At 33.1% G+C, this 26,006-nt stretch overlaps 4 protein-coding genes across 6 annotated transcripts; 2 read left to right on the forward strand and 2 right to left on the reverse strand.

Annotated features, from left to right (window-relative positions):
* Window positions 1-4,098: 4,098 nt before the first annotated feature.
* On the forward strand, window positions 4,099-10,376 carry LOC138131400 (uncharacterized). 2 transcript variants are annotated; one of them, XR_011159797.1, is made up of 2 exons: window positions 4,099-4,441; window positions 5,128-5,257. XR_011159797.1 is itself a non-coding variant. In XM_069048389.1 (2 exons), exons 1-2 carry the CDS (start codon window positions 4,480-4,482, stop codon window positions 5,397-5,399), a joined length of 360 nt encoding a protein of 119 aa, XP_068904490.1. In that variant the 5' UTR covers window positions 4,198-4,479; the 3' UTR covers window positions 5,400-10,376. The 2 variants fall into 2 exon arrangements, 1 of the variants encoding a protein (XP_068904490.1); XM_069048389.1 differs by having other exon boundaries at window positions 4,198-4,567; window positions 5,128-10,376.
* On the reverse strand, window positions 6,125-9,578 carry LOC138131384 (protein O-mannosyl-transferase TMTC4-like). Its single transcript, XM_069048364.1, has 10 exons — window positions 9,101-9,578; window positions 8,771-8,997; window positions 8,340-8,709; window positions 8,068-8,280; window positions 7,817-8,019; window positions 7,305-7,485; window positions 6,937-7,253; window positions 6,746-6,887; window positions 6,397-6,694; window positions 6,125-6,337 (listed from the first exon to the last, which is right to left on the reverse strand). The coding sequence occupies exons 1-10, from the start codon at window positions 9,101-9,103 to the stop codon at window positions 6,210-6,212; spliced, it is 2,082 nt and encodes a 693-aa protein (XP_068904465.1). The 5' UTR covers window positions 9,104-9,578; the 3' UTR covers window positions 6,125-6,209.
* Pgd (phosphogluconate dehydrogenase) lies at window positions 10,218-13,255 on the forward strand. Its single transcript, XM_069048368.1, has 5 exons — window positions 10,218-10,376; window positions 10,857-11,584; window positions 12,347-12,579; window positions 12,634-12,907; window positions 12,957-13,255. Exons 1-5 carry the CDS (start codon window positions 10,366-10,368, stop codon window positions 13,157-13,159), a joined length of 1,449 nt encoding a protein of 482 aa, XP_068904469.1. The 5' UTR covers window positions 10,218-10,365; the 3' UTR covers window positions 13,160-13,255.
* On the reverse strand, window positions 13,244-25,708 carry LOC138131378 (cytoplasmic aconitate hydratase-like). Of its 2 annotated transcripts, XM_069048346.1 has the most exons (12): window positions 25,559-25,708; window positions 25,330-25,419; window positions 25,104-25,270; window positions 24,906-25,051; window positions 24,781-24,850; window positions 24,593-24,727; window positions 23,445-23,639; window positions 23,218-23,389; window positions 22,949-23,166; window positions 15,605-16,663; window positions 15,162-15,284; window positions 13,244-13,867 (listed from the first exon to the last, which is right to left on the reverse strand). In XM_069048346.1, exons 1-12 carry the CDS (start codon window positions 25,563-25,565, stop codon window positions 13,568-13,570), a joined length of 2,682 nt encoding a protein of 893 aa, XP_068904447.1. In that variant the 5' UTR covers window positions 25,566-25,708; the 3' UTR covers window positions 13,244-13,567. The 2 variants fall into 2 exon arrangements, with proteins under 2 accessions (XP_068904447.1, XP_068904446.1); XM_069048345.1 differs by lacking the exon at window positions 25,559-25,708 and having other exon boundaries at window positions 25,330-25,447.
* Window positions 25,709-26,006: the final 298 nt, after the last annotated feature.

Here is a 26,006-nt window from a genome sequence, read left to right on the forward strand (position 1 = left end):
TATTGTAGTGTGTTATCACATTCGGAGCTCACCTATGTTGTTCTACAAAATTGTAAACAATATATACATTATAAATCTTTTCGCCACAAGATGCATAGGTGTACATAATTTATATTCGACATATCTGACATGATTTACGTCTTCTTCAACTTCAAATTTTAGTTTTAGTGACGATTTTAAGAAATGCTGTCTGTGTTCTTAATATCGGTCATTTTTAAATCGAATCAAAAGTTAAAACTGAAGAATTTCATCGATAATAATCACCAAGACGATAATATGTTGCTTTGATTCGACCTACAAAGTTCACATGTCGCATAATAAGTGATTAAAACAACATTCTCCAAAGACTTGAATCCTCTTAACGCTTCTGAGGTATGAGAACTTTCGGTCCGCGCTAAATGAGAACCTGTGAAGAATACAGAACAAAATGAAAGGAACTGGTTGATTAGCTAACCAGAATATGACAAATGAGCTTCGACTAGAAATACTTTCATTGCGTTCTTTATGCAGGAGACAAGACAGAGCTGACTTAATTCAAATGTTTAGAATTACGCATCAATTGTTCGCCGGCTATATGGATGAGTTCCTTGAATTTGCTCTTGAGCAAAGACTTCGTGGCCACAGCTATAAAACCCAAAAGGAATCTTTTAAAGATGCGATAAGACAGTTTTTCTTAACAAAGTTAACATTTATGCACTCTCTCCTGAAACTGTCAATGTATCTTTGGACAGAAATTAATTTACATCTACGTCTTAAATTAACCAGAAATGAAATGACTTTGACGACCACTTTTTTTTTATTTGACTGTACTATTGGGGACAAAATACTTTGGTCGTCAAAGTCAGTTGACTGACATAAAGTTGTAAAGCAAGCATTAGGACGGTTAACCTTATTTTTTACTACTGTCAACCACTGTCACTGTCAAACTCATCATTGCAAAATATTAAATACCGAAAAATGGACAACTGAAGGAGATATTCCTAGGAGGAAAAATTGAAAAGGTTTCCACAAGGCAATTTGGCCCTTGGACAATCCCCCAGAAGCAAGGGAGATGATTCTAAATTTTTGAATGGTGGAAGGTGCCATATTTTTGATAAGAGAAAAGTCAATAATTTGAAATTGTCATCACTATTGACTTGACGTTAATGCTTGGTTTACATTAATTTGTTTTGAAGTGACAGAAGAATGACGACCAAAGTATTTTGTCCCCAATAGTATCTCCAAAACCTTCCACAATAACAGGCACTGTGGAGGTGGCTGTTCATAATCGTTTTGTTTATTCATGTTATCTACAGGTGTTTTTAAAATACACGTAAAAAAAGAATGGTAATTAGTCACGATGAATAGAAGTCATAAACCAAGATATTCTAATAAATAAAATTATCTGAAAATATCATCAAAATTTCGTGTACGTCACTGAATTAAAGGTGATTAAAAAAGTAATCGTGTTTGTTTGCCAACAACCATTAAATAAATTAATGACATTATTTTTTTACCAGTGGCATGAAATGTCCGTGAATGGGGGGTTAATTTTATCAATTTAGATAATTAAAAAGGGTTTGCTGGACTTCTAGATATTCCCAGAGGAGTTTATTTAATTTTTTTGTACATGCATTTCCATAAAATCCTGTATGAAGGAAAATAACGCTCCAAAATAACAGGAGATTTTAAAGTTGTGGCAATGACGAAATTATGACAATTTTGGATATAAATTGGCCTTTTTTTAACATATTCTATACACTATAGGCCAGATATCGTTTTTTCAACCTATGAACCAAAACCATCAAGGTCGTTGAATTTTCCTGCCTCACAGAACGGAACATGAGCTTCGAGCATTACGATGTGAGGTCTGTTCTGACTGTCGGAGTTCTTGGTGGTATGAAGTAGTCCTTCATAAAGGAACTGAACAGCATCCCCTCCTGCGGCACCAGTTTCCACCTTGATAACCTCCAGAATTCAAAAAGCAGTCGTTCTAATTTTTCCCCACTTTCTTATCACTAGAATGTAAGACAACGGAGCAGAGTGAAAATATAAAATTAGGTGAATCCATGTAAAAAAAAAGTTTATTCATGTTAATTGTTTCTACAAGTTTACAATCATAGTTTTCAAACTTCATAGGGGGTCATTCACGAAACTCGATAAGACATTATAAATTCAAAACCATTACAACTGATATTGTTGAAGCATTATGTTTGCCGTTTCGTTACCCATTTTCAAATTATCTGAGTTTCGTGAATATACCCCATAGTTACGAATATCAATTTTAAATTCTTAAAAACCATACAGGGTGATTGATAAAGTGTAATAACGATTTACACTTGCGACAGGTCCCTGCTTATACTCATAGACCTCTGAAAAAATAAGAAAATATGTAATAAAATAATGCAATCAGAAAAACTTTTGATAATCACAAAAAACCTTTTCTTAATTACTGAGGGGGTCATTCACGAAACTCAGATAATTTGCAAATCGTTAACGAAACGGCAAATGCTTCAACAATATTCCTATCAAACAATTCCGAAAATCTCGGATCAAATTTAACCCTAAAAATACATTCATCAGGATATGCTATCAGGAAGTGCTATCTCAACCCTCTTGTTCGAGACCAGCAATAGAATGCTAGTTGCTTGGTATGGCTTGAGATGGTTTTGTTAATTCTCAATGGTGGTTCCATCGTTTCCTTTGGTTTCTGCTTTAGCTTTGTCTCTTAATTCATCAGTGCTTAGTTGACCTATAATTGGGACATCCTGTTGGTCAACTTATCAAACAAACAAAAAAAAAATAAAGAAATAAATAAATATTAAAACCCTAGGATAATCAAACCAATTGTGAAAATCATTTGCACTCAGTTTTGCAGAAATGCCATGTACAGTTCAAGTACAAAAATTGAGTACAATTCGAGACACGGAATTTCGGGCATCACTGTCAATATACCGTCAAAAAATGTAAAATAGGCTTTACATTATTAACCTCAATTTTACCGTTTGCGACGATTTTGATTGACATGCGATTGACGTGAACAAAAAATAAATTTCAAAATTTGACTTTTCAATGTCACGTTGACAATAAAGAGTGATTATATGTACCGGGTGATCAAGAATGACTGTTTAAGTTGGCAATACAATTAAGAAAATTTTTATTTATAACACTGTAACTGGATATGTTTTGTTGATTTATTTGACAAATATCTGATATAGGTATAGCATTAACAACGACAAGCCACCAACAACCGGAAGTTACTCCTGTTATACGATTTAAAATACGATTCAGTGTTACCAACTTAAACAGTCCTTATTGATCACCCCGTATTATATAAATTGCAATTTTTTGAAGTGACAGAAAAATGATGTCCGAAATTCCGTGTCTCTATCTGTACACCACTGATATCACGTTAGGAAGAATAGTAAAAGTTTTCAAGTGCAACGCAAAAAAGATGCAAAAAGTTTTGTTATCGCGGGTGCTAGTACCGCGTTTTCATTCATAATATTCTTACACGTTTTTGCGACTTCGTGTTCATTCACATAACTCTGTTTTTAAAGCGTTTTTGTGGCTATTCATATTTCGATTTATTAGAGCTTCCAGAAACGTCTCTTCGGGATAGAATTAAGTGAAATTGAACTTTATGAATTTAAAATGTTTAACCACATTTTCGGTTTAATCACTTATTGACGATACTATGGTTTACATAATGTATTATGTTATGATTCATTTCAATATCTGTCTGTATACTGGGTGCGCCAAAATTCGCGGAACAACTCAATGGGGCAATATCAACTGATTGCCATTTTCTTTTCTTCTTGATACTAACCTAATCAATTTTCCTTCTTTCACTTGTTCAAGTGAGGGACTAAAATATGCTCTGATTTAGGAGTTTTTTTTTTAGTTTCAAAAATGTGCATTTTGGACGGCTTTCAATTTATTGTTTTAATTTGTGGATTTTCATATTAATTTTTTTCCTGGAAACTTCGACGTGAAATTGGATTTTCACTATCACCCTGTCTTTATTTTTAAAAATTGATATCCTAGAACCATCGGTCCAAAGGTTATACATAGTATAATTTGTGAATTGAAAAATATGTGATAATTTATTTTGATTGACATTTTTTGTCATACTATGGGACATAACTTTTTTGAAGAACACGCTGTATATTCTTGTTATTCATACGTAATCATTACAATAAACTAACGTAGGTACGTCAATGTAGTTGATATCACCTGGAAGATTAACGTTGTCAAGCTCCATGACCACAGTAAAGTATGACGCACAATGTTACGGAACTCTTTTGTTGTCGTCATAATACGAGTGTGAATGGTGAATGTCAAACTTATGTAAATCAGTTGTCAATTATTGCATTGCCAGTAAAACCTGGAGGCAAATAGTGTGCAAGTAATTTTTGTAAATTATAGAATATCTTGGGTGGTGTACACCCTCTTCTTCATGGTAGGTGTCTGTTTTTTCTCTTCTTAAGTTAAAAAAGTATGCCCCAAAAACGTCTGACTGGGTTGAATCCCAAAACAAACGGTTATGTTGTTCGTAAGAGAAAAACGAAATTGACAAGAAAGTCAGGTAGGAAGCATGCAAAACGTGCTCTATATTACTGATATGTAATGTAGGCTTCTAGTTTTAACGACCCCATGATTAGGTGGTTTAACATTGTGATCTTTCACTAACAGGGTTGTCAAGTAACCTATATTTCTGAGCACTTATTGCATGTTGATTTTTAATTTCATTAACAAAAATTTTACTGAACAATGACAAAGGTGTTGAAACGTAGACCTCATTCATTTATTTTCTTTGCAACTCCATCAGTGCTATATATTTTTTTTAATTCTTTTTTTATTGGTTACGATATATCTGGTTACTTAATATTAACATAAGTAAATTTTGCAGTTTTGCACACACTTGAGGAATGGCTGTAAATCATATTTTAGATTGAAAGCAATTTAGTGCATACATATAAAAGTAAACTGGATGGTAATAATAAACGATTTATCTATTTCACTTGTATTCGATGATGTTTGAATAGCGTTATCTTTGAATAACAAAACACAATATTACACCAATCTAACTGAGTGTGAATCGAGGCAGTTGGTGTTGTAAAGATTGTAAATTTTATTAAATTTTAGTATTGAAAATGCTGGCGGTAATGGAGGCGGCACAGAATACTAATCCCACCCAGGCCGATGGAACAACTCCTCCAACACCTGAAACTGAGGAAACGAGACCGCAGGATTTTTTACAGTCAGGACGGACAGGTAGACGCAATGCTTTGGCCAACATATTGGGAGAACATGCGATTGTAACAAGCTCGGATTTACCATCACAGTTAGAAGCACTGACAACAAAGGACAAATCGGATAATTCGCAAAATAATGCAGCAAGTACAAGTAAAAGCTGAAGAAACTATTGGTGATGGAAAGAAGAGTAATATTACAGCAATTTCTTTTTTATAATCATAATTACTAGTCCTAGTGGCTAACTGAGGAAGGGAAGTACAAATATTTAATTTCTCAAATTAGTTTCATCAGATGTGGAACACATACTGTCTGTTGATAAGGCCTAGAAATACTCATTCATTTTGTTGGGTAACTATACATAAAACCTTCATGTTTGTTACAGTAGAAATTAGGAAATTAATTTAACAAAAACGTTAATTTTTTATTTGGATTATTACATTCAAACAAGGAGGGCCAGTGTTTTTCAAGTCCAAAGATGGAGTCAATGTAGGTGTTCAACTGCATAATCATGTCTCACTATATTTAGTAACAAAAACTGACAATAGATCTGATTATTAGATCTTTCTTCTTATAAATGTTTTACATAAGTAAACCTGTTTCTTGCACACAGTCACAGTATTAATGTTGTTTATGAGATTGGCCTAATTAATTTATTTAGCAACGATATTTGTGATATTATTTATTTATTTAAAAAATATGTATATTAGTATTTTAGCGTCATATCTTTGTGTGATACATTTGTTTTTTTTTTGTTTATTTATTGTTATAATGTTGTGAAAAAATCACATTCATTTCGGGGGACGGAATCTTTGTATACTGCTCAAATAATTGCTACGGGCAGTTTATTAAAAACGTGCACCTAGTCATACATAAAAAAGATAACCACTTCAAAATTGTCAATACTATATTTGTATAGAAACACAATAAATTAATTGGATAAAAGGAGTGATTTTATTGCTTTCCGATTATAACTATTTTTGAGCACTTAAAAGTTTTCGAAGGTTTAACTCGGTCGTTTTCATGTTGGGATCAATTTGAAGTGCTTTTTTGTACATATCACGAGCCTTATCAATTTTACCCCACCTATGATATAAAACCCCTGCAAACAATGTAATCCATAACGATTTGATAAGGTCAGTTATTAGCTACTGTATTTACCTAAATTAGAATGATATAGAGCGTTGCCCGGATTCAGATTTATTGCTTCTAAGAAATGCCCTTCAGCTTTTTCAAATTGTTGAACCTTTCCTAAAGTATTGGCAATGCTGAAATGTAGCGCAGGAGATTTAGGGTTGTGAATCAAGGCAGTCGTTCCTAATTCCAACACCTTCTCGTAGTCCCGCATGCTATCCAAAAGTACCAAAGTGTTACTCCAAGCAGCCACATGAGTTGGACGATACAATACCGCCATTTCCCACGCTTGCAAAGCTTCATCATTTCGTTTCTGATCTAAATACTAGTAAAAAAATTGTCAGTCGGCAAAATGAAAAAATTGTCTATCAAATACCAAATTGCCTAGATTGTAGTAACAGTCGGGATATTTATTCCTGTGCATAATTGCTGTTTTGTAACAATGTTCGGCCTCTTCGGTTTTGTTCAAATTTGTCAAAACTATTCCCAAATTCATCCATGCAGCTGCAAAATTCGGTCTGAAATAAAATTTCAATATTGTTGTTCCGTTCATTGACCACAGATTACCTAACGTCAAGTGCCCTTCGCAGTAAAACCTCAGCTTCCTCAAACTTTTTGTCTTCTCTCAACAAATTCGCCAAATTATTCATAGCCTGTTCATAATTAGGATTGAGATCTATAGCTTTCCTATATTCGTACAAGGCTAATACTTTGTTGTTGTTGTCTCCGGCAATTTTTGCTATGTTATAGTGAACTTTCGCATTCAGTGGACACACATCTAACGCCGAGGCAAATAATCTCTCCTCCATGAGCCAGTTTGAGTTGCGCTGAATTGAGCGAATTGTGAATATTGCGCACACTAAATAAAAATACAAAACTGTAGTCTGCAACAAAACATACTAAAAATGGCCATTTTGACACAAATTTTAAATTACCGATTTGTAACTCGGTGCCAAGTTTTCAATTTTTTTGAGTCCAATCACAACCAACAGACAAAATCCGGCACTTGGTAATAGTAAAGTACGCTCGGCTATTACGAATCCTACTTTTAAAAATAAATTTGACGCGGGTAGAAACGGCAGTACCATTAAACTAATCGCCATGATCCTAGTATCTCTGAAACCTTCATTGTACAATATGATCAACGAAAAAAGAGATAAGAGGCGGCAATAGAAAACAGAATTTCTGAAAACGTGTGACGTAACATAATAAACTGTAACTTGTCATTTGCGTGAATTTTATTTCAAAAATTCTTTTCACTCTAAAATACAAAATATTCACGACAAAATCATATTTTCGAAATAAAAACAAATAAAGCGATGAATGGGTTTACCATTCACACTTTTTATTGGAGTTTTTCGTAAAACCTCTCATTATCGCTATTACGGCACAGATTTTCTTTTCCAAGCCATCTCTAATTTCTTATTTTTCAAAAAAATGCTCTTACAAAATTCTGGTTTCAATCACTTTTGCAGCGATTGTGTAAATCGAGAAAATACCAATTATCCAGAATATTAAAACGAAGGCTATTCTTGCGTCGTAAACACTTTCAATCAAGGGAATACAACCCATAGACCAATCAAAACACAACCACTGAGGCCACAATAATAACAAAAAATTTATAAAATAAGTGTAATTATACGAAAATATCTGTAACAAGGAAGAGAGTGAGAAATTCTTGTTGGGTGAAAACTTTACCCTTATATAAATATTGTCGGCGTATGCAGCTGGATTGTCTATACTTGTAAATGTAGGACCTTCAAAATGCATCACTTTAAACCGGTAATATAATATTACTACTCCTGTCGTGACTAAGACAATGATTCGAAGGAAAAAGTATACATCAAAAATATCGAGCCAATTCTTTTTCCTCTTTTTTATTGCAAATATATCGTAGACCATACATACTGCCTGGAATATAGTAGCTTTTACTTATACACAAATACGTAATGAAACGAATGAAATATTACCAAAACTGTTAATGCAGTTTCTTTACACAAAACAGCTGCAGCTGTAGACACTATGACCAACGCAAATAATAAAAGTGATTTTGTACTTAGTACTTTATCATATAATAATATCACAATAAAAAACAAAATTGAACATAAAATGTCAGCTCTACCCACTAGTCCTGCTACACATTCTGTGTGAATAGGATGCACAGTAAATAATAAACTTGATAAATAGGCAGTATCATTTACATTTTTTTCTGATTTTTTCTTTCTTAAAAATAATTCAAATACTGGAATGGTAAGTAAACACAATAACCCATAAAGAATCACATTAGTTGCATGAAACTGGAATGCATCTAGTTTATTGTTGGAATATAATACATTTAATCTAAAAATGAATGTGCAAGTTTCGTATTTAGATTAATGAATAAATTTATATTGATACCTACCTATATGATAATACAGTGAGAGGCCTATATGATTTGTGGCTGCTATTGAGTGAAATGTCACTTCCCCAAAAATCATTTCGAAAAATTTCCTTTAATGGAATGTAAGGCATCACATCTTTGTTTTTCACTATTGCTTCAGTGTCATCAAATACAAATGAACCCCACAAAGTGTTACAGTAACATATGAACGCAGCTACAGATATTGTTACGTATTTTTTTGATTTTTCCTAAAAATTCATTTGCATAAATTATAAATGAAACATTATGCATAAGAAATAGAATATTTGTGTTGAATAGTAGCAGTACTTGATTTATTAACAGTTAACATACCATTTTAGTACAAGTTAATTTATAATTTTACGAATTTTTAAATTTGTATCCGGCAACAACTTTCTAACATCAACAAAACTTCATAACCTCAAAAATCAATACATATAATTGGCTTGGCTATGATATCCTTGTGTTATAATTTTGTACACCCTGTTGTCTAGGCAACTTATAAATAAATAACATAAATAGTTGAGTGGCATTTAGTTATGAAAGTCATACTTTTTTTCATGAATTTGCTGTTTGATTAACGAGGGCGTAACCCGAGTTAATCAAGCAAATGAGTGAAAAAAAAATTTTACACGATATTTTTTTGCAATCCTATTGTAAGTTGAGAAATTTGGCCTAAAACATAGACCTAAAAGGATTTATGCAAAATTCAAAAAAAAGTAGGTACCTATACTTTGACAATAATCTCCAAGGAGATGGAATAAAATGATAAGAAAAGTACGACTTTCATTACGACTTTTCGTTTCAAAAAGTACTATGTACTTTTTTTTATTATACCGCCGTAAAAATAATGTTTTCGTTCAGTGCACAACATATTAGACCAGCATTACATTAATTTCCTTAACATACAGTACGATTTATTTTTGATAATGCACATTACACAAACAAAAAATTTAGTTTACGTAAAAGCGTAGTATTCCACCTTTTCTAAACTTAATTTGATCAGTTACATTAATTTTTCATTTTAAATTGTATAAATGACTACATGTGGAAGCAAAACACATGATTTATTTTTGATAGATCATTGATTTTTTTACCACAATGATTTTGATTGGTAATATATCTTATTACCCACACCACACTATGTGGCCTGATCAAAACTACCAGTGGCTGTAGTTACATATTTAAATTCCAAAAATCAACAAACTTATCGTAAAATAATTATCTTCAGATATCACGATGACCATGAGTGACTTGCGTGATATTCAGGTTGCATATATGAGTTGCAGGGTTGCATAGTCTCAGAGTCAGCAACATGGACTGGATTTTTTTTCAGAAAGTAGTAGGTAACGTTTTCGATGATCATAAGTGATATCACAATCATCCAAATGTATTTTATCATTGACCTTCAATATTCACATTCAATGTGACTTTCCACAACCACTAAAAGATAGAGGGGCATGGGTATGATACCGTCGGTTCGTCAAGTTTTAACAATTAACGAATGAGACGACGGTTTTTCAGTTTATAATCGAAGTTGAGAGTGTGTGCGCTGGTGCATATAGTCCGTACTTAATTCACCGAATATTATTGGCACTATGGCCCAAGGGTAAATCTTTTTATGTATTATATTTCGTATTGGTAATGACTTTCACCGTTCACCGTTAAATGTCATTTTTCGAAAATTGTTTTTCTTTGGTTTTTCATTGGTTAGTTTTTGCTACATCATTACGAAGCGGAGGTGGGGAGGGGTCGCATGAGATGTGCGCTTCGAAAGAAAAAGTGAATAATCATTAAACAAAATATACAGTTATTTGTTAACTTTCTCATTTTTTTTTATGATTATAATTTTACTGAATATAACCTCTGTGTAAACGTAATTGCTAATTGATACAATTTTTCAAAATCATCATTATAAATTTTAATCTGTTGATACATTATCTGTATGAAATAAAACATGAAAAGGTGAAAAAGTAAAAGTGGAGCACTTTATTATGGCACAATGTGAAGGTCAAATCAAATGCAAGACATTACAAAACCTTTTCCAATTGCATTAGCAAATTAAGATGAAATGGTTACAATTTTTCAGAAAAGGAGATATCGGGCTAATCGGATTGGCCGTTATGGGCCAGAATTTAATTTTAAATATGGCAGACCACGGCTTCACAGTGGTAGCATTCAACCGATCAGTGGAAAAGGTTCACGCTTTTCTAGCCAATGAGGCCAAGGGAAAGAGCATTCTCGGCGCTGAATCAATTCAAGATTTAGTCTCAAAATTAAAATCTCCAAGGCGTATAATGTTGTTGGTCAAAGCTGGAGCTGCTGTGGACAGTTTTATAGAACAGCTAGTACCCCATCTAGAAAAAGGCGACATCATTATTGACGGCGGAAACTCCGAATATTCCGATTCGGAACGACGCTGCAAAGATTTGCAAGTTAAAGGCATCAGGTTCGTCGGAGCTGGAGTTTCTGGAGGCGAAGATGGAGCTAGATATGGACCTAGTTTGATGCCCGGAGGGAACAAGGAAGCCTGGCCATATATCAAAGATATTTTTCAAAGTATTGCTGCAAAATCTGATGGACAGCCTTGCTGTGACTGGGTTGGAAATGAGGGTGCTGGTCATTTTGTCAAGATGGTACATAATGGCATTGAGTATGGGGACATGCAATTGATTGGTGAAGTCTATCATCTCATGTTGGCTATAGGAATTAACCAGGAACAGATGGCCAACACTTTTGAGGAATGGAATAAAGGAGAGCTTGACAGTTTTCTCATTGACATCACCAAAGACATCTTGAAATTTAAAGATTCAGATGGTAGTTAATTTTTTTTTTTTCATATTGATTATGCAAGTTTACTTTTTTTAACGAAAAATCGTAATGAAAGTAGTACTTTTTCAATCATTGTATTCCATTCATTGTCAAAGAATATCTATATGTAGTAGGTTTTTATCTTGCATAAATTCTTTTAGGCCAAAATTCTCAATTTACAACAATATGCAAAAAAATGTGTACAACACGTTATGAAAGTTTTTTTTTCACTCATTTGCTTGAATCAAACTGCAAATTCATGAAAAAAAAGTATGACTTTCATAACTAGTTGTACAACAGTATATTTATAAAGTGTCAACATTCACAGCTCTTAACTGTTACTACATCAGCCTATCATTCTACAAAGTTTTGATTTAAATAAGATTTGATGTTCGAATGTCATGTCTGTGATAGTGCAGTCAAGATTAGTGCATATTCACTCAACAGCAATAGATAAAAAAAATTAACTGACATTTCGCTTGGTTCCAAGATATACTTTTGATATTTACATTATTTAGTGGGCGTTGTCCTTATTAATGTTCACAAATTTATGATGAAAAAAAAAACTGTCACCTGCATTTTTACAGTTTGAGATACTACTTTCTATTACTTCTGCAAATTTTAAATTCGTTATTTCTTATAACTTTGATAATGAAAAAAAAATGTAATTGCGATATATCACACTACACAAACATTTAAAAACAAAGATAATTGCATGTTCACTTTTTCGACTAATTGTACTAAAACTTGAATGTTTTACTCATTTAGGAAAATATCTTTTGCCGAAAATCAGGGATACAGCCGGTCAGAAGGGTACAGGAAAATGGACGGCGATTGCAGCCTTGAACTACGGTATGCCCTTAACACTGATAGGCGAAGCAGTTTTTAGTCGTTGTCTTTCGGCGCTTAAAAACGAACGGCAAAAAGCCAGTCAAGTGCTTCCAGGCCCAAGTAAGAAGTTTTCAGGAGACATTAAAACATTTTTAGAAGACATCCGCCAGGTACTCTTACAAAAACTATAGGGATTTGTAAATAACTTTGTCACGTTTATGTAGGCCCTTTATGCAAGCAAAATTGTGTCATATGCGCAGGGATTCATGCTTTTGCGTGAAGCTGCTGCAGTGCACAATTGGGACCTAGATTACGGTTCCATTGCCTTAATGTGGAGAGGAGGATGCATTATTAGATCGGTTTTCTTGGGCCAGATAAAGGCGGCTTTTGATAAAGACCCTAATCTTCGTTCTTTGCTCCTGGCTCCTTTCTTCCTTGATGCCATTACTAAAGCCCAAAATGGTTGGCGAAACGTGGTTGCAACAGCTATTAATCTAGGTTAGAGATACACAAGTTGTTTAATGAAACTAAAAATTTTTTTGTTAAGGTATTCCAACTCCAGCCTTAAGCACCGCTTTGGCATTTTATGATGGATATCGCTCAGAACGTCTTCCAGCCAATCTCCTACAAGCTCAACGTGACTATTTTGGTGCACATACTTACGAACTGCTGGGAAAAGAGGGCACATTTGTTCACACTAATTGGACCGGTCACGGTGGAAATGTATCTGCTTCAACTTACGATGCTTAAGGATAAAATATAATTCCAATAAATTATTATTTATATCTCTATTTTTCCAGTGCTTTTTAAGGTTGTAGTTATTTTAATACAGTATTGTTTTAAAAATTGCCTTTTATTTATTATAAAAAGTATAACATTGTTAGAACATTTAATAACTAAGTAAACAAGCCCGCAGAAAAACGAAAAAATAACCCTCCTTTTGAGCTTAGTCTGACAGTGTTAAGGATAGCATTAACTACTACTACAACTCCAATACACTTGTAATTTTTTTGTACTTAAATCATAAGCAAAATAACAAAATATAAAATTTAACAATTCCAATTCATCATAATTATATTACGATATACTTGTAAAATTATATAAAAATATACCGCAACCCTAAATCAATGCTTTGGTCAACTCCGAATACGAATGTGGCTACGCTACTATTTTTCTGATCATGTAATTCAAAATACCTCCGTGTTTGTAGAATAGTAGATCCACTTCCGTATCAAATCGTAAAATAACATTAAAATCTTTTCCCGCATTTGTCGAAATCTTGATGTGTTGTCCTGGTTTCATTTCATTGGGTAATTCAATCGTGTAATCTTCTTTTCCTGTCAGACCAAGAGTTTCAGCAGTTTCGTTTGGTAAAAACTGCAGAGGAATGATTCCCATGCCCACTAAGTTTGATCGATGGATGCGCTCAAAAGATTCTGCAATAACCGCTCGAACACCCTACAAAAATGCAACACACTTTGGTAAAGAAAAACTAATTTTTTAATGAGCACAGCTCGAAGTCATTACGCAAGACAAAATAAGCCGTGCGGATTCGACAATTTTCTCAAAAAATTAGCTTTAAAAAGCAGCACGCACATTTCTACTCGCATTTGCGAACATCTCCAAACTGTAGAGTTCATATTATCGAAAACTTGGGTTAAAAAAGAAATTTTATACCTACAAACAAGTGAGAGCGCGAATTTTAGATAATCCAAACAAAACAGTTCTGTGCTTAATTAATTAATTAATGATCCCTACAATATAAGAGCTAAGGTTAAATACCACACACGTATCTGGTACCTATTTCATCAATAAACCCAATTTGTGTTTACAGTAATTCATACTGATATTTTACATATGAAAATGTATCTTTCAAATTTCTCAAAATTCAACATTTCGCTCTTGGGATAATCATCCATTGAGCGAAAGAGTGAGTGAAAATGTTTTTATGTGATAAAAACTACAATTTTTTTGAAGAAAAAACGATCGATGTTCTAATACATGGTACTAACACTTCACTGTTCGTGATCAAGAATAATGAATTTTAATGAAATAACAGAGATACATGCATGTATTTCAACAGGTTCAGTAAAATAAAAAATGGTTTTGGTTTGAGAAGGGTTCTTATATGAGACACAGTTATATACTAACATTTGACGATGCCACTCATGTAAGATAACTTCTGCGAATCGTTATTCTGTGGTGATATATAATAAATAATGGTAAAACTGAGTCATCCATGCGTTTTCGATGTTTTTATTTTTCACAGTCGCTGCTGACCATAAATATCTTGAAACATTCGGTACTTGATACATTTAAGAAAACTGTATTTTTATTTTGCTAATAACAAATAATTTATTTGACTACAATTTAGACGGTCATAAATTCAGGCAACAGTACCTTAGTCCCCATAAGGGGCAGGTAAAGATTTCTAATCCACTAGGGGCCTATTGTAATTTATACTATTTCTATCCGAACCCCAATAATTACTTACACCAAAGAATAAATATTACCAAGAATTGGTAACCTCTTCAAAATGGTGACGAAAAAATGTAAACAAAATAAAGATCAGATCTCGGCTACTTTTGTAGCAAGGAGGTAGTCACGGGGTATTAAATGTCAACTGGGTACACATGCGCGGCCCGCATGTTACTTTATGTAAATGCAAATTGGAATTATATTTGGTAAAATATGTATATACCAAGAACTACTTACGGCTAATGGTAGTATAATGATAACGATAATGACTTACCAGTAAGTAAGGACCCTTCGCAGCCCAATCTCTACTAGAGCCAGATCCATAATCCTTTCCTGCAATTATGATAAGTGGGGTTTGAGATGCTTTGTAACGTTCAGCACAGTCGAACACGTCCATCTACAAAACATTTAGCATCACACCGTCACCAAAAAATATATTTACATACGTTACAAAAAAAAAAAAAAAGTTTCACGAACGATATACTCGTATGTAGTTCTCAAGATCTTTTAAACTCTTTATTTTGAGCATTAGAACAAGATTACGAATAGTTGATAAAAAATGGGTTACTTTATTATATACCATTATTGTTCTTTTGAAGAATATATGACGTATGTATTTAAAATTTACAAAAAAATTTATCATAGGCCATACGTTTTAGTCGGCATTAGCATCAAAATAACCATCGACAAATATTCCATGAAAAATAAAATACTCACTTCTTCATTTGTTGGTAAATACAAAGTCTTCGGTCCAGCTTTACTCATAAATTTGTTAACAATTCGAATGTTTGCGAACGTTCCTCTAGCCATAACGGCATCATTGCCTCGCCTTGATCCATACGAATTAAATTCTCTCGGGGTCAAACCATTCTGTGCCAAATATCTAGCAGCGGGACTATTTCGTCCAATTGATCCAGCAGGACTTATGTGATCCGTAGTTACAGAATCACCTAAGAAAAGCAGCACTCTTGCGCCACTGATTCGTACAGATGGCGGCAAATCTTTGGTCATTCCGTCGAAAAATGGAGGTTTTTTTATGTAAGTTGAACTCTCCGACCACGGATATAATTTTCCCGATGGAGCATTTAAAGCCTGCCAACTTGAAGAACCCAGTTGGATTCGGGAATAAACTTGCTGGAACATCGCCGGAATGACATGCTGTTGTTCGACAACCTGGATTTCTTTACGCGTAGGCCAGATATCCCTCAAAAATACCGGCTTACCATCCGGACGCTTTCCTAGAGGTTCTCTTTCGAAATCTATGTCCACGGTTCCAGCTATTGCGTATGCGATAACCAACAATGGACTTGCCAAATAATTGGCTCTTGTATTGGGATGAATTCGACCTTCGAAATTTCTGTTACCGGACAGAACTCCACAACAAACCAGATCATTTTGTTCGATGGCATTAACGATATTTTCATCTATTCCGCCGCTGTTGCCTATACATGTCATGCAACCGTAACCGACGATGTCAAAGCCGAGCTGAGTGAGAGCGTCGATTACTTTCGATTCTTGTAAATAATAAGTAACGACGCCAGAGCCTGGTGAAAGGCTAGTCTTGATGTATGGAGCTACGGTAAGACCGGCGGCGACGGCATTCTTTGCCAGCAGTCCAGCGCCTAACATAACGCTGGGATTACTTGTATTTGTACAAGATGTTATTGCCGCTATGATGACACTTCCATGTTTTATTGTGTACTGCACACTATTAAACATAAACTTTGCTTGTGTATTCATTTTATTTTCCGTAATACCAAATCCTTTAAATCCAATCTGTAACAAACAGAAATATTTCATTGCTGTCATTATCGTCCATTAGGACCGACAAAAATTTCATTGTCGTCTAATAGGGAAAAGTTTTCTTAATTACTTTTTAAGTGCGGTGCACTGTGCAGTTCCTCCAAAATTAGGTAAACATAATTATTGTCGTATGTCAATAATTCAAATTCTACAATATTATCGACAAATCTTTCCATTCAAACATGGAGTTCAAAGTTAACTTAACTTAAATGGTATTTAGTGTGCACAGTTTAAAATAAAATAAATTACCTAGAATAAAAAACACAATAATTACATATGTAATACAAATTCTTTACCTAAATTAACTTTTTTTTTTGTTGTATAGCTCTTCACCGTGTACGTATTTACGACGTTCAAAAAAGTGGCTTATAAGTACTTTATTGTTGTAGCAAATATATTTAAAAACAGTTCAGATCATTTTTTGTTCAACATTCTCCTAAAACTAGGATGTTTTTTTATTTACCTTTTCTATTCCATTTTCCAACACACATAAAAGAATTGTATTGTCAATACACGAAATAAAAATTTTAATATAAAAAAAATAAGTATGTAGGTAGTTGTTTTAAATTCTGTGAAAATTTCTATTAAGAAAAAATTCAATACGTAGGTGTAAAATTAATAGTAAATAGCAATATGTTCACAAATATTTTAAAGTGATAGGTACTTTAGAATTACTCTTTTTAAGATTTTTTTTCCTGCGGAACGTATTAAGTACCTATATCACATGTAAAAAATTTCAGTCTGTTACATTATGTTCTATTATTTTGCTAATTAAATCTGTTCAAAAAGTGATGACCATTTTTGATATCCAGGATTAAATATTGATTTATACATATATGTATGAATAATAGCTGACCAAATCACATGTAACAAGATATATTTTTGATAAGACTGTGTACATACTTTGTTGTGATAAGTTAAATTTTTGCTTTCTTTCAAAGAGATGTTTAATTATCATTGTTATTTAAATAAATATTTTAACATTTTACACAAACCTCATTCGTGAACATTCAACTGGTCAGTGCTCACAAATTCGGTGTCAAATCTTGTACAAATCCGTCAAAAAAAGATTTTAATAACGTATTATTCTTAATAAATAATCATTCTAACGCCAAACTTTGGAATTTGATAATGACTGACGACAAGATTAGTAAAAGTATGTAGTGGGAGAAAGAGCCCTTGGAACTATATAAATATGTAGTGAGTAAATTAAACGAGGAAAGTGGTCAGTGCAACGTGCCATTGTGTCTGCCTTATATTTCTTTGGTGATCTAACTTATGAGCGAATTCAATAAGTCATAAAGCTAGATTCACCATAGAAATATGTGGTTGGCATTACATCGTTTTTGGTGAGGATAATTTCATAAAATGCATTTAAGGAACTACAGGTGTGAAATGTAATTTATCGAGCATATCACAGCCGTAGTTGCCTTACTGTATTTGTGAAACTGCATCAGAATCAACAAGTGATGAAGAAAACTTCACTGGCCTGTTAGATGAACTTGATTCAGCTGATGACTAAATAAAACATCACTGGATACAGTTTATCCACTTGTGCTAGTACAAAGTTTCCAATTCACCGAAATTCAAGAGTGAAGAAATAAGAATAAATCTCAGGCTAGAACGATGTCGTTAAAATGAAAAAAATCTGATGGTTACCAAAAACTTGTAACGTAAAAAACAATTTAAATAATTTATTATAATTCAAGTGATATTTATAATGCAATTTCAGGGCAACACCAAGGAAGAAAAGAAATATGGCTAGCCTGTTAGCTAAACTCAGCTCGGTCGATGAATAAAAGGACATCACTGGGTTAAGTTTATCTATCAACGTTAGCCAAAATCAACCGTTTCGTCAAAAATTATTTATTAACCTTATACAAATTTACTTATTTACTACTTACTTATTTAATAAATAGAAATCTTGTACTGTTTTACGCTAAAGGAAAAAATCTTGTGTTATTATTTAGAAAATGTTGCTTATTTTAAAATACAATGTAAAAAATTTAATATACGGGTATGTATTTCCAACGAATAAGGTTGACAATAAATGAAACAATTTTTGAAAATGCAATACTAATTCTTTAGTTACCTACTTCAATATTATCATGCATCCGCATAAAGATGTATTATTTCACCTTGCTCTATTAAACCATAAAATAAATATGTAATCACAAAGTCAATCAAGTGTCTTTATTATCACAAAAACATTAATACCTACATATTAAAAAAAAAAATTCAAATCAAAAATTAATTTCGAGTATGATTAAGTAATAATAGTTATTATAATCGTAAATATTTAATCAAAATTCAAATAAAAAATTCATTTCTACTATGATGATTAATAATAATATTTAACTACTACATACCTAATAGTAAAAAAAATTTAATATTATCAACCACTGTTTTATTATCGAAAAAACGTTCAGAAAAAATTGTTTAATAATTTTCATTATGTTCAATGATCCTAGAATATTCTTCCCACCCACCCTTTGAAGATAACTTTATTTGGGGTGGGGATTACCCTTCTAGTCATATAAGCTCATTTCTTGCCATATTTACAGTTACTTCAGTGATAGTTCCTTCAAAGTTACTTACTACAAATCGTGAAAATTGCAGTGGTTTATCACAAATATTAGGTGAGTTTTGAGTTAATACAATCCAATGGTTACAATTTTCACGTGAAAATGTAAAATAAGTTATATTTTTCCATCATTATTGGAGCTTTAATGAAAATTAAAAAATCATAAAGCTGTAGTAATGTGGCTAAATGTATTTCTTGCAAAAATCATCATCATAATGTTGACTGATCTACCAAATGTAAACAAGATTTATTGCAAATTTTAAAAATCAATAACTATTCGTTCAATTTCCGGCCAAATAAACAAACTCAAATGATGTATTTATCACATCATCACATTTACAGATATTGTAACTTATATTATTCTATTAGTCTAGCTTTAATGAAAGTATGCGGTCATAAAGCTGGAATCTAATAGGATGATATATTTTACCATTTTTCGTCGACACAACCGCGTTGTTTTTTTTTTTTAATGATATACGTATTTAATTTAAGAACAGTTTTTTCTACGAATACAATTAAAGCAATAATAGAACTGTACTCTTTTCGAGTTCGTTGAAAATCACATGGTTCTACTTTCAGGCAAACTAAACTCGGCTGATGTATTTTCAACTCATCACTGGTTAAGTTAGCCCGATAGTTCAATCACTCTACCCACATAACTTTACAATCTTTAGAATTTCACCACTTTACAGTCCTAGGACTGCAAATTATTCATTATTCTCATTTTAAATTAAAGTTCTTGAAAGTTAATGTTAGACCAAAAAGCACAAAAATGTGTTTATAAAAATATAACTCGTTAAATGCTCGATGCTCTTTGGGGTTATGTATTTGTAATTTGAAAAATATGTATTTGGTTTTACTCTGGGGAGAACTGAACTTGCCTGATGTATTTACAACCCGTCATCACTGGTTCGGTTTGCCCGATAGTTTAATCAGTCAACATACCATTAGAAATTTCAAAGTTACTTTATTCATGATACAAATATGCAGTGAATATAACGGAAAAATCAATTTCGTTGAGTTTATACCTATTTGTCAATACTGATATCTTTATCTAAAAAATTACACTTCTGATGCATAGATTTCCTATAATTTGTTTTTTCTTATCCTCAATATTAAACGTAATAAATAAAAATTGGGAACAACTTATAATTTGTCGTAAATTGACACAGTAAAAACTGTTATAGTAATGTCATATTAGTTAGGTAATTCTGAATGTTTTTACTTTTAGGCAAACTTAAACCAGCTGATGTATTTAAAAACCATCACTGGTTAAGTTCACCTGATAGTTTAATCAGCCTCAACGCAATTCAAGTGTATGTGTATGTAAAATTTCTAGTAAAATAGTATTTTATACATTTGTATCTTGTTGCACGAATATACAAAGAATGATTAACATCTGGTGATTTCTGCCAAGGTAGATGTTAATTTTAAGCATCACCGGGTAAGAATCATCTCGTGTTTTTCAATATTCAACGCTAATTTATGGTTCACATTGTATTATCAGTAGTACGATATTTTGGTGTAAAGTACGGTGTGATCAAGAAGGACTGTTTGAGTTGGTAATACTGAATTTTGTTTTTAAATGGTACAACTGGAGTAACTTCTGATTGTTGACGGCTTGTCGATGTTAATGATGTTAATAACAACAAAACATACCCGGTTGCTGTGTTGCAAACAGCCGAATAAAAAAATGTTCTTAATTGTATTGCCATTTCAAACAGTCCGTCTTGATACCGTATTTCTCAAAAAAATTTGAAAAGCATAAACAAATTATTAAATTGTACGTGTCTCAGAAATAAGTACATTAATTTTAACCAATGACAGGTCTCGTCAAGAACAACAAGATTGTTATGTACCATTTTTTCGAAATATAATTTTCATTTCAGTATTTTTCCTCCCCCTATAAATTAATGAGCTGTCTATTTACTCGCATTTTCTAGTTATATAATCAAATGACAGTGACCGTGAAATTATAGTTTTTGAAAAATCAGCGCAAAACATTGTGTTTTTAGAATAAAGTTTTTGCGCTCTGAGGCCGAGGTAGAAATAAGCGGATTACATTTTTAGTTAGTTTTATACCACTGCAAAAGGCAGGTGTTTATGTGTTGATTCTGTGATTTAAGCTAAAATTTTGTGAAAATGGTGCGTTTATTTTCGAATAGGGAATATACAATATTGTGTAGCGTAAAGCGTGCGGGAGTTCTTCTCGAGCCCAGAAAATTTCCATGCGACTTCTTCTTGTGGGGGTACATGAAGGACTTGGTACATTCGGTCCCAATTTGAACACTTCTTGTAATGATTAGTGAACGATCCAGTGTTCGGACAGATTTAGGCTGTTCTAATAGTGTGGGTCGAATTTCATGCACTGTACCTGCAGGGCGTCGGGCGCAATGTAATTTTACGATTTAATTAGTGGTTTGTCAGTTTTTTGAAGCAGTGTTAGACTCCACAGATTACTGAGTGTCGTACGGTTTGAATATTGTTTCCATTATTATTTGAGAATATTATTTAATTTACAACCTTATCAAATTTTATTCAAACAAATTCGCAAAATACTTGGGACGCCACCGGACATTGTTTTTTTTCTCACGCTGAAAAAAAAAACGAAACAAAAACCCTGCAAAAACCATACAGTCGACCTGTTCAGTAGTAAACACCATCGCAAGTCGGATTAACAGCATTGTTCCGTGCGCTGATTGTATTTTTAATATGAAACCACATCATTTGTGGGCGATTAGTACTTGGACTACTTGGATAGCGTATTTTCATGCAATATATTAGGAACTGATTCTACGCTTTCTACTTAACGCCTATTTGAATCCAATCTTTGGACTGATTATTATAATATATACTACAATTTTTGCGGATTAATACACTAATTTTAGGAGACATTTTGTCATCATTTTAGGTATGGGCGATTAAAATTATTTTCATTTAATATCTACCGTATGATTCCGTTTTTCTCCTCCACCCTCATCATTATAGGTCACAGCCACGGACGTAATAATTAGCGGCTGTGCTTAAGTTAGTAAAAAACAAGTGAAAGTTTTCTTGCATTTGTTTTTTGTTTTTCACTTGTCGGCATCGGTGAAGCAAGTAATTCTCATAGGCGAGTAAGGAAATTTGTGTCAAATCTTTCAATAATTGTAATTGTATAACTTCAAGGTTTAGGAAAAATATATTTAAATATATTGTTGTTATTAACGAGTTCTATTACCAGTTAAAATTAATTATTATTATTTTTGAGACAAGTTGTATATTACATATATATTTTCAAACTTGACCTCCAAAGTACAGGGTCGAAGCAGGCCATGCTCATGTTATGAAATTTTTGCCACTTTCAGTGAACTCTCAATTTTTGTCGCTGTCACTGTCATTTTTTATGTGAAAAGAACGGTGATGAGAATTTTATTTATTTATTTTTTTAATTAACGATTGAATCCAAAAATATTGGGTTGTTTGCACCCAATTCAACTCCTGTGTGTGAAAGGTGTGTACTCACTTATTCACATAATTTTGATGTTTTTTATATGGAGCGGCAACCATAAATTTTACATTCAGTTTTTACGCCTACTTACTACAATCATTTAGAATAACCCTGTATTTCTTAAAATTCCAAAGTGGGACCTGTTTTTGACATTTTAAAAAACTGAGAAATAACAAATTCTTACCTTATTGCTTAAACATGCTTGAAAATCGGCCTTCATCTCAGAGACTGACACTCTATCATTTGGTCTCTTGGGTCCACTCACTGAGGACACAACAGTAGACAAATCTAAGCTCACACTTTGACTAAATATTGGCTCATTTTCCTCTGAAGTGTAATTTCTCAACTGGTTGGTGGCTTTCAAATAGGCTTCTATCAACTTTATTTGTTCTTCTGACCTACCTAAACATCAATCAAGATATAATAACAGCTTTAGTGATTATTAAAAGTTACTTGTCTGTCTCAAATAGTTAAGAGAATGTTCATCAACTGGAAAGAATCCTACAGTGGCGCCATATTCAGGGCACATATTAGCAATTGTTGCACGATCTGCTATTGATAAAGCTGCAACCCCAGGACCATAGAATTCTACAAATTTCCCAACAACCCCCAACTGTCTCAAATGCTGAAAACATTTACCATTTACTTTAAAAACATCAACAAATAATTTAACGATGTACTTTTGTTATTGTAAGTACTAAATCAGTTGATGTTACGTACTGTCCTAGACTTCCGTGTAAACGATATCCAACAACTTGTGGCAACAACATACTTATAGACTGACCTAACATGACTGCTTCAGCTTCAATTCCCCCTACACCCCAACCAAGTACACCCAAACCATTTATCATTGTTGTATGGGAATCAGTGCCTACCTAAAACATTTGTTAAAATTCCAATTAAACAATCTAATTTGCATTAATATACGGGTGTAATCAAAATAGGCGGAAATATTTTAAGCCGTAAACCACCAACACATTTGAAGATGATTTGCACTGGCTGACGCTAATGAAGAGCAAACGAAAGTGAAATGGTAAAAAAGTCACAAAGAAAACCATTACCGCACAAGAAATTTGACACTGACACTGAATTGTGTCGGAAAAACGGACAAAACACTTTTACTTATTAACGTATTTTATTCACGGTAAATGCTGAAAATGTCCTTGATGCGTGATATAGGCTTGTGCCCTGTGCCCATGGACTCTGTAAAAAACTTCACGATCTTCCCGAATTTGGCCACTGTGTGTGCCACGACCCGTCCAGTTAGTTCTTCTACCGAATTTATCGACTGGCTGTAGACCAGCTGCCCCCATAAAAAATCACAAGTTCCCTTTTGGTTCAACCACCCGCTGCCAAGATCCTGTTTCTCTCAACCGTTGTCCGGTACAGTTATTGCGCTTGGACCACGTTGCCACCCGCCGCACTAGACCGTACGCGAGCACCGTATCCGTTAAATCCACGTTTGTAAAATTTGGCATTTTAAACGATTTAATAACAAATACTAATATACTGGTACACTGCACCGTTTGTCGAGCTGCAACAAATAACTGACCTAGGCCAACCCAACCTACGATAAAAAGATCTATTTTGTCATACAAAAAGTGTATGAAGCGTGTAAAAAGCGAAAGTTCGCTTTTTCTTTACTATTGTTTTTATGATTCCTACTATGAAACTAAGAAAACTTATTGTCTAAATTGCCATGCCGTTTGTCACGTATTCTTACTTTTTTTTAAAAAGCGCATATTTTTCCATTGATGCGGGAGTATTCAGTATTTACGTGTTTAAATATTTCCGTGTATTTTGATTACAGGCTGTATTGGATACTTACCACTGTATCAGGATATAAAATTGGTTTATCTTTACCAGTAAAGACAACTCGGGCAAGATACTCAAGATTAACTTGATGTACAATTCCACTTCCTGGTGGTACAATCAGCATGTTATCAAATGCTTTTGCTCCCCACTAAAACATAAATAAACACATATATCACAAAATTATAATTCACATCAACATACTTTTAGGAAAGTAAATCTCTCTTGATTTCTTTCAAATTCCAAGTCTTCATTCTTTTTTAATGCATTTGACCTATGGAAAAGTTGATTATAATATAAAAATTCAACTTTGGGCATGAGGAACTTACGATCGTGCAAAATCAACTTGCACAGAATGATCAATAACAAGATCTGCAGGGCAATTTGGATTAATCTTTTCTGGGTCTCCTCCTAATTCCTTAACTGCATCCCTCATAGCTGCAAAATCTACCACAGCAGGAACACCAGTGAAATCCTTTGAAAATAACAAATTAGTTATTAGTTGGAGCTACAGTTAAATTTTATACCTGAAGTATCACTCTTGCAGGTTTAAAAGGAACCTCAATGCCACCCTCAACACTTTGATTTTGTTCCCAATTCAAGATATTTTGAACATCTTGTTCTTTAACTTGAAAATTATCGCAATTTCTAACCGCCGATTCCAATAAGACTCTAATGGAATATGGTAATTTATCTAAAATATGACGTGATTCATTGAAATATGTAAAATTATTATTGCACTATTTGTCTCACCATATTTGCTTCCCAGGGCAGATAAATTATAATAGTGAAACTCTTTTGATCCTACCGTTAAAGACTTTAAATGTTTATCGAACGGATTGGCTACAAAACACATAAAGGTTATAAGAGTTGCTGTCTGTGCAAATTATGAAATTAAGTTATATAAAATTCTTGAGAAATCATTAAATTAGTTTATTACTACTAATATAGCGTAATTTCCAACATTAAAAACAATACTCACCAGCCATGATTTACAACTTGATAGTCACGTAGCGATTCTCGCAATGTGAATGTGAATGTAAAATAACAAATGTGTATGTTGTGTTGTCAAAAACCTAAAACCACTACCAAAAACCACAAGCATGTACTTATTTTTTTATAAATATCTGATACGCTATCAGTATTTTACTGGGGTCAACAAAACATGGACTGTAGTCTCTAGTATTTAAATACCATAAATAATTTATTAGTCAATTTACAGGTTATGTTGTCATGTGTCACTGTGTCACAAAAAAACCTTTCATAGGTACGGTTTAACAGAGGTTTTAAATACTTTATCAGAGGCCTTATGTTGATGCGACATTGTGACATTGTTCTCCAGAATAATCTATAAACTTCTCCGTGGATGTCTTTAACATTGTGAAAATAGATCTGTTGTTTAAAGCCATTTTATTAGATATAATTTGCCT

This window comes from Tenebrio molitor, chromosome 5 (assembly GCF_963966145.1).
Source record: "Tenebrio molitor chromosome 5, icTenMoli1.1, whole genome shotgun sequence".
NCBI classification, from domain to species: Eukaryota; Metazoa; Arthropoda; class Insecta; order Coleoptera; family Tenebrionidae; genus Tenebrio; species Tenebrio molitor.

Coding starts and splice junctions, on each gene's coding strand:
- LOC138131400 (XM_069048389.1), top strand. CDS start 4,480: ATGCCCCAAAAACGTCTGACTGGGTTGAATCCCAAAACAAACGGTTAT. Junction 4,568..5,127: donor GAAATTGACAAGAAAGTCAG/GTAGGAAGCATG, acceptor ATTAAATTTTAG/TATTGAAAATGCTGGCGGTA.
- LOC138131384 (XM_069048364.1), bottom strand. Junction 8,020..8,067: donor CCGACAATATTTATATAAGG/GTAAAGTTTTCA, acceptor TCCTTGTTACAG/ATATTTTCGTATAATTACAC. Junction 6,888..6,936: donor CGAAGGGCACTTGACGTTAG/GTAATCTGTGGT, acceptor ATTTTATTTCAG/ACCGAATTTTGCAGCTGCAT.
- LOC138131378 (XM_069048345.1), bottom strand. CDS start 25,432: ATGTGTTTTGTAGCCAATCCGTTCGATAAACATTTAAAGTCTTTAACG. Junction 24,851..24,905: donor CAAGTTGATTTTGCACGATC/GTAAGTTCCTCA, acceptor ACTTTTCCATAG/GTCAAATGCATTAAAAAAGA. Junction 23,640..24,592: donor TTTTATATCCTGATACAGTG/GTAAGTATCCAA, acceptor CAAATGTTTTAG/GTAGGCACTGATTCCCATAC.
- Pgd (XM_069048368.1), top strand. Junction 11,585..12,346: donor GAAATTTAAAGATTCAGATG/GTAGTTAATTTT, acceptor TTACTCATTTAG/GAAAATATCTTTTGCCGAAA. Junction 12,908..12,956: donor TGCAACAGCTATTAATCTAG/GTTAGAGATACA, acceptor TTTTTTGTTAAG/GTATTCCAACTCCAGCCTTA.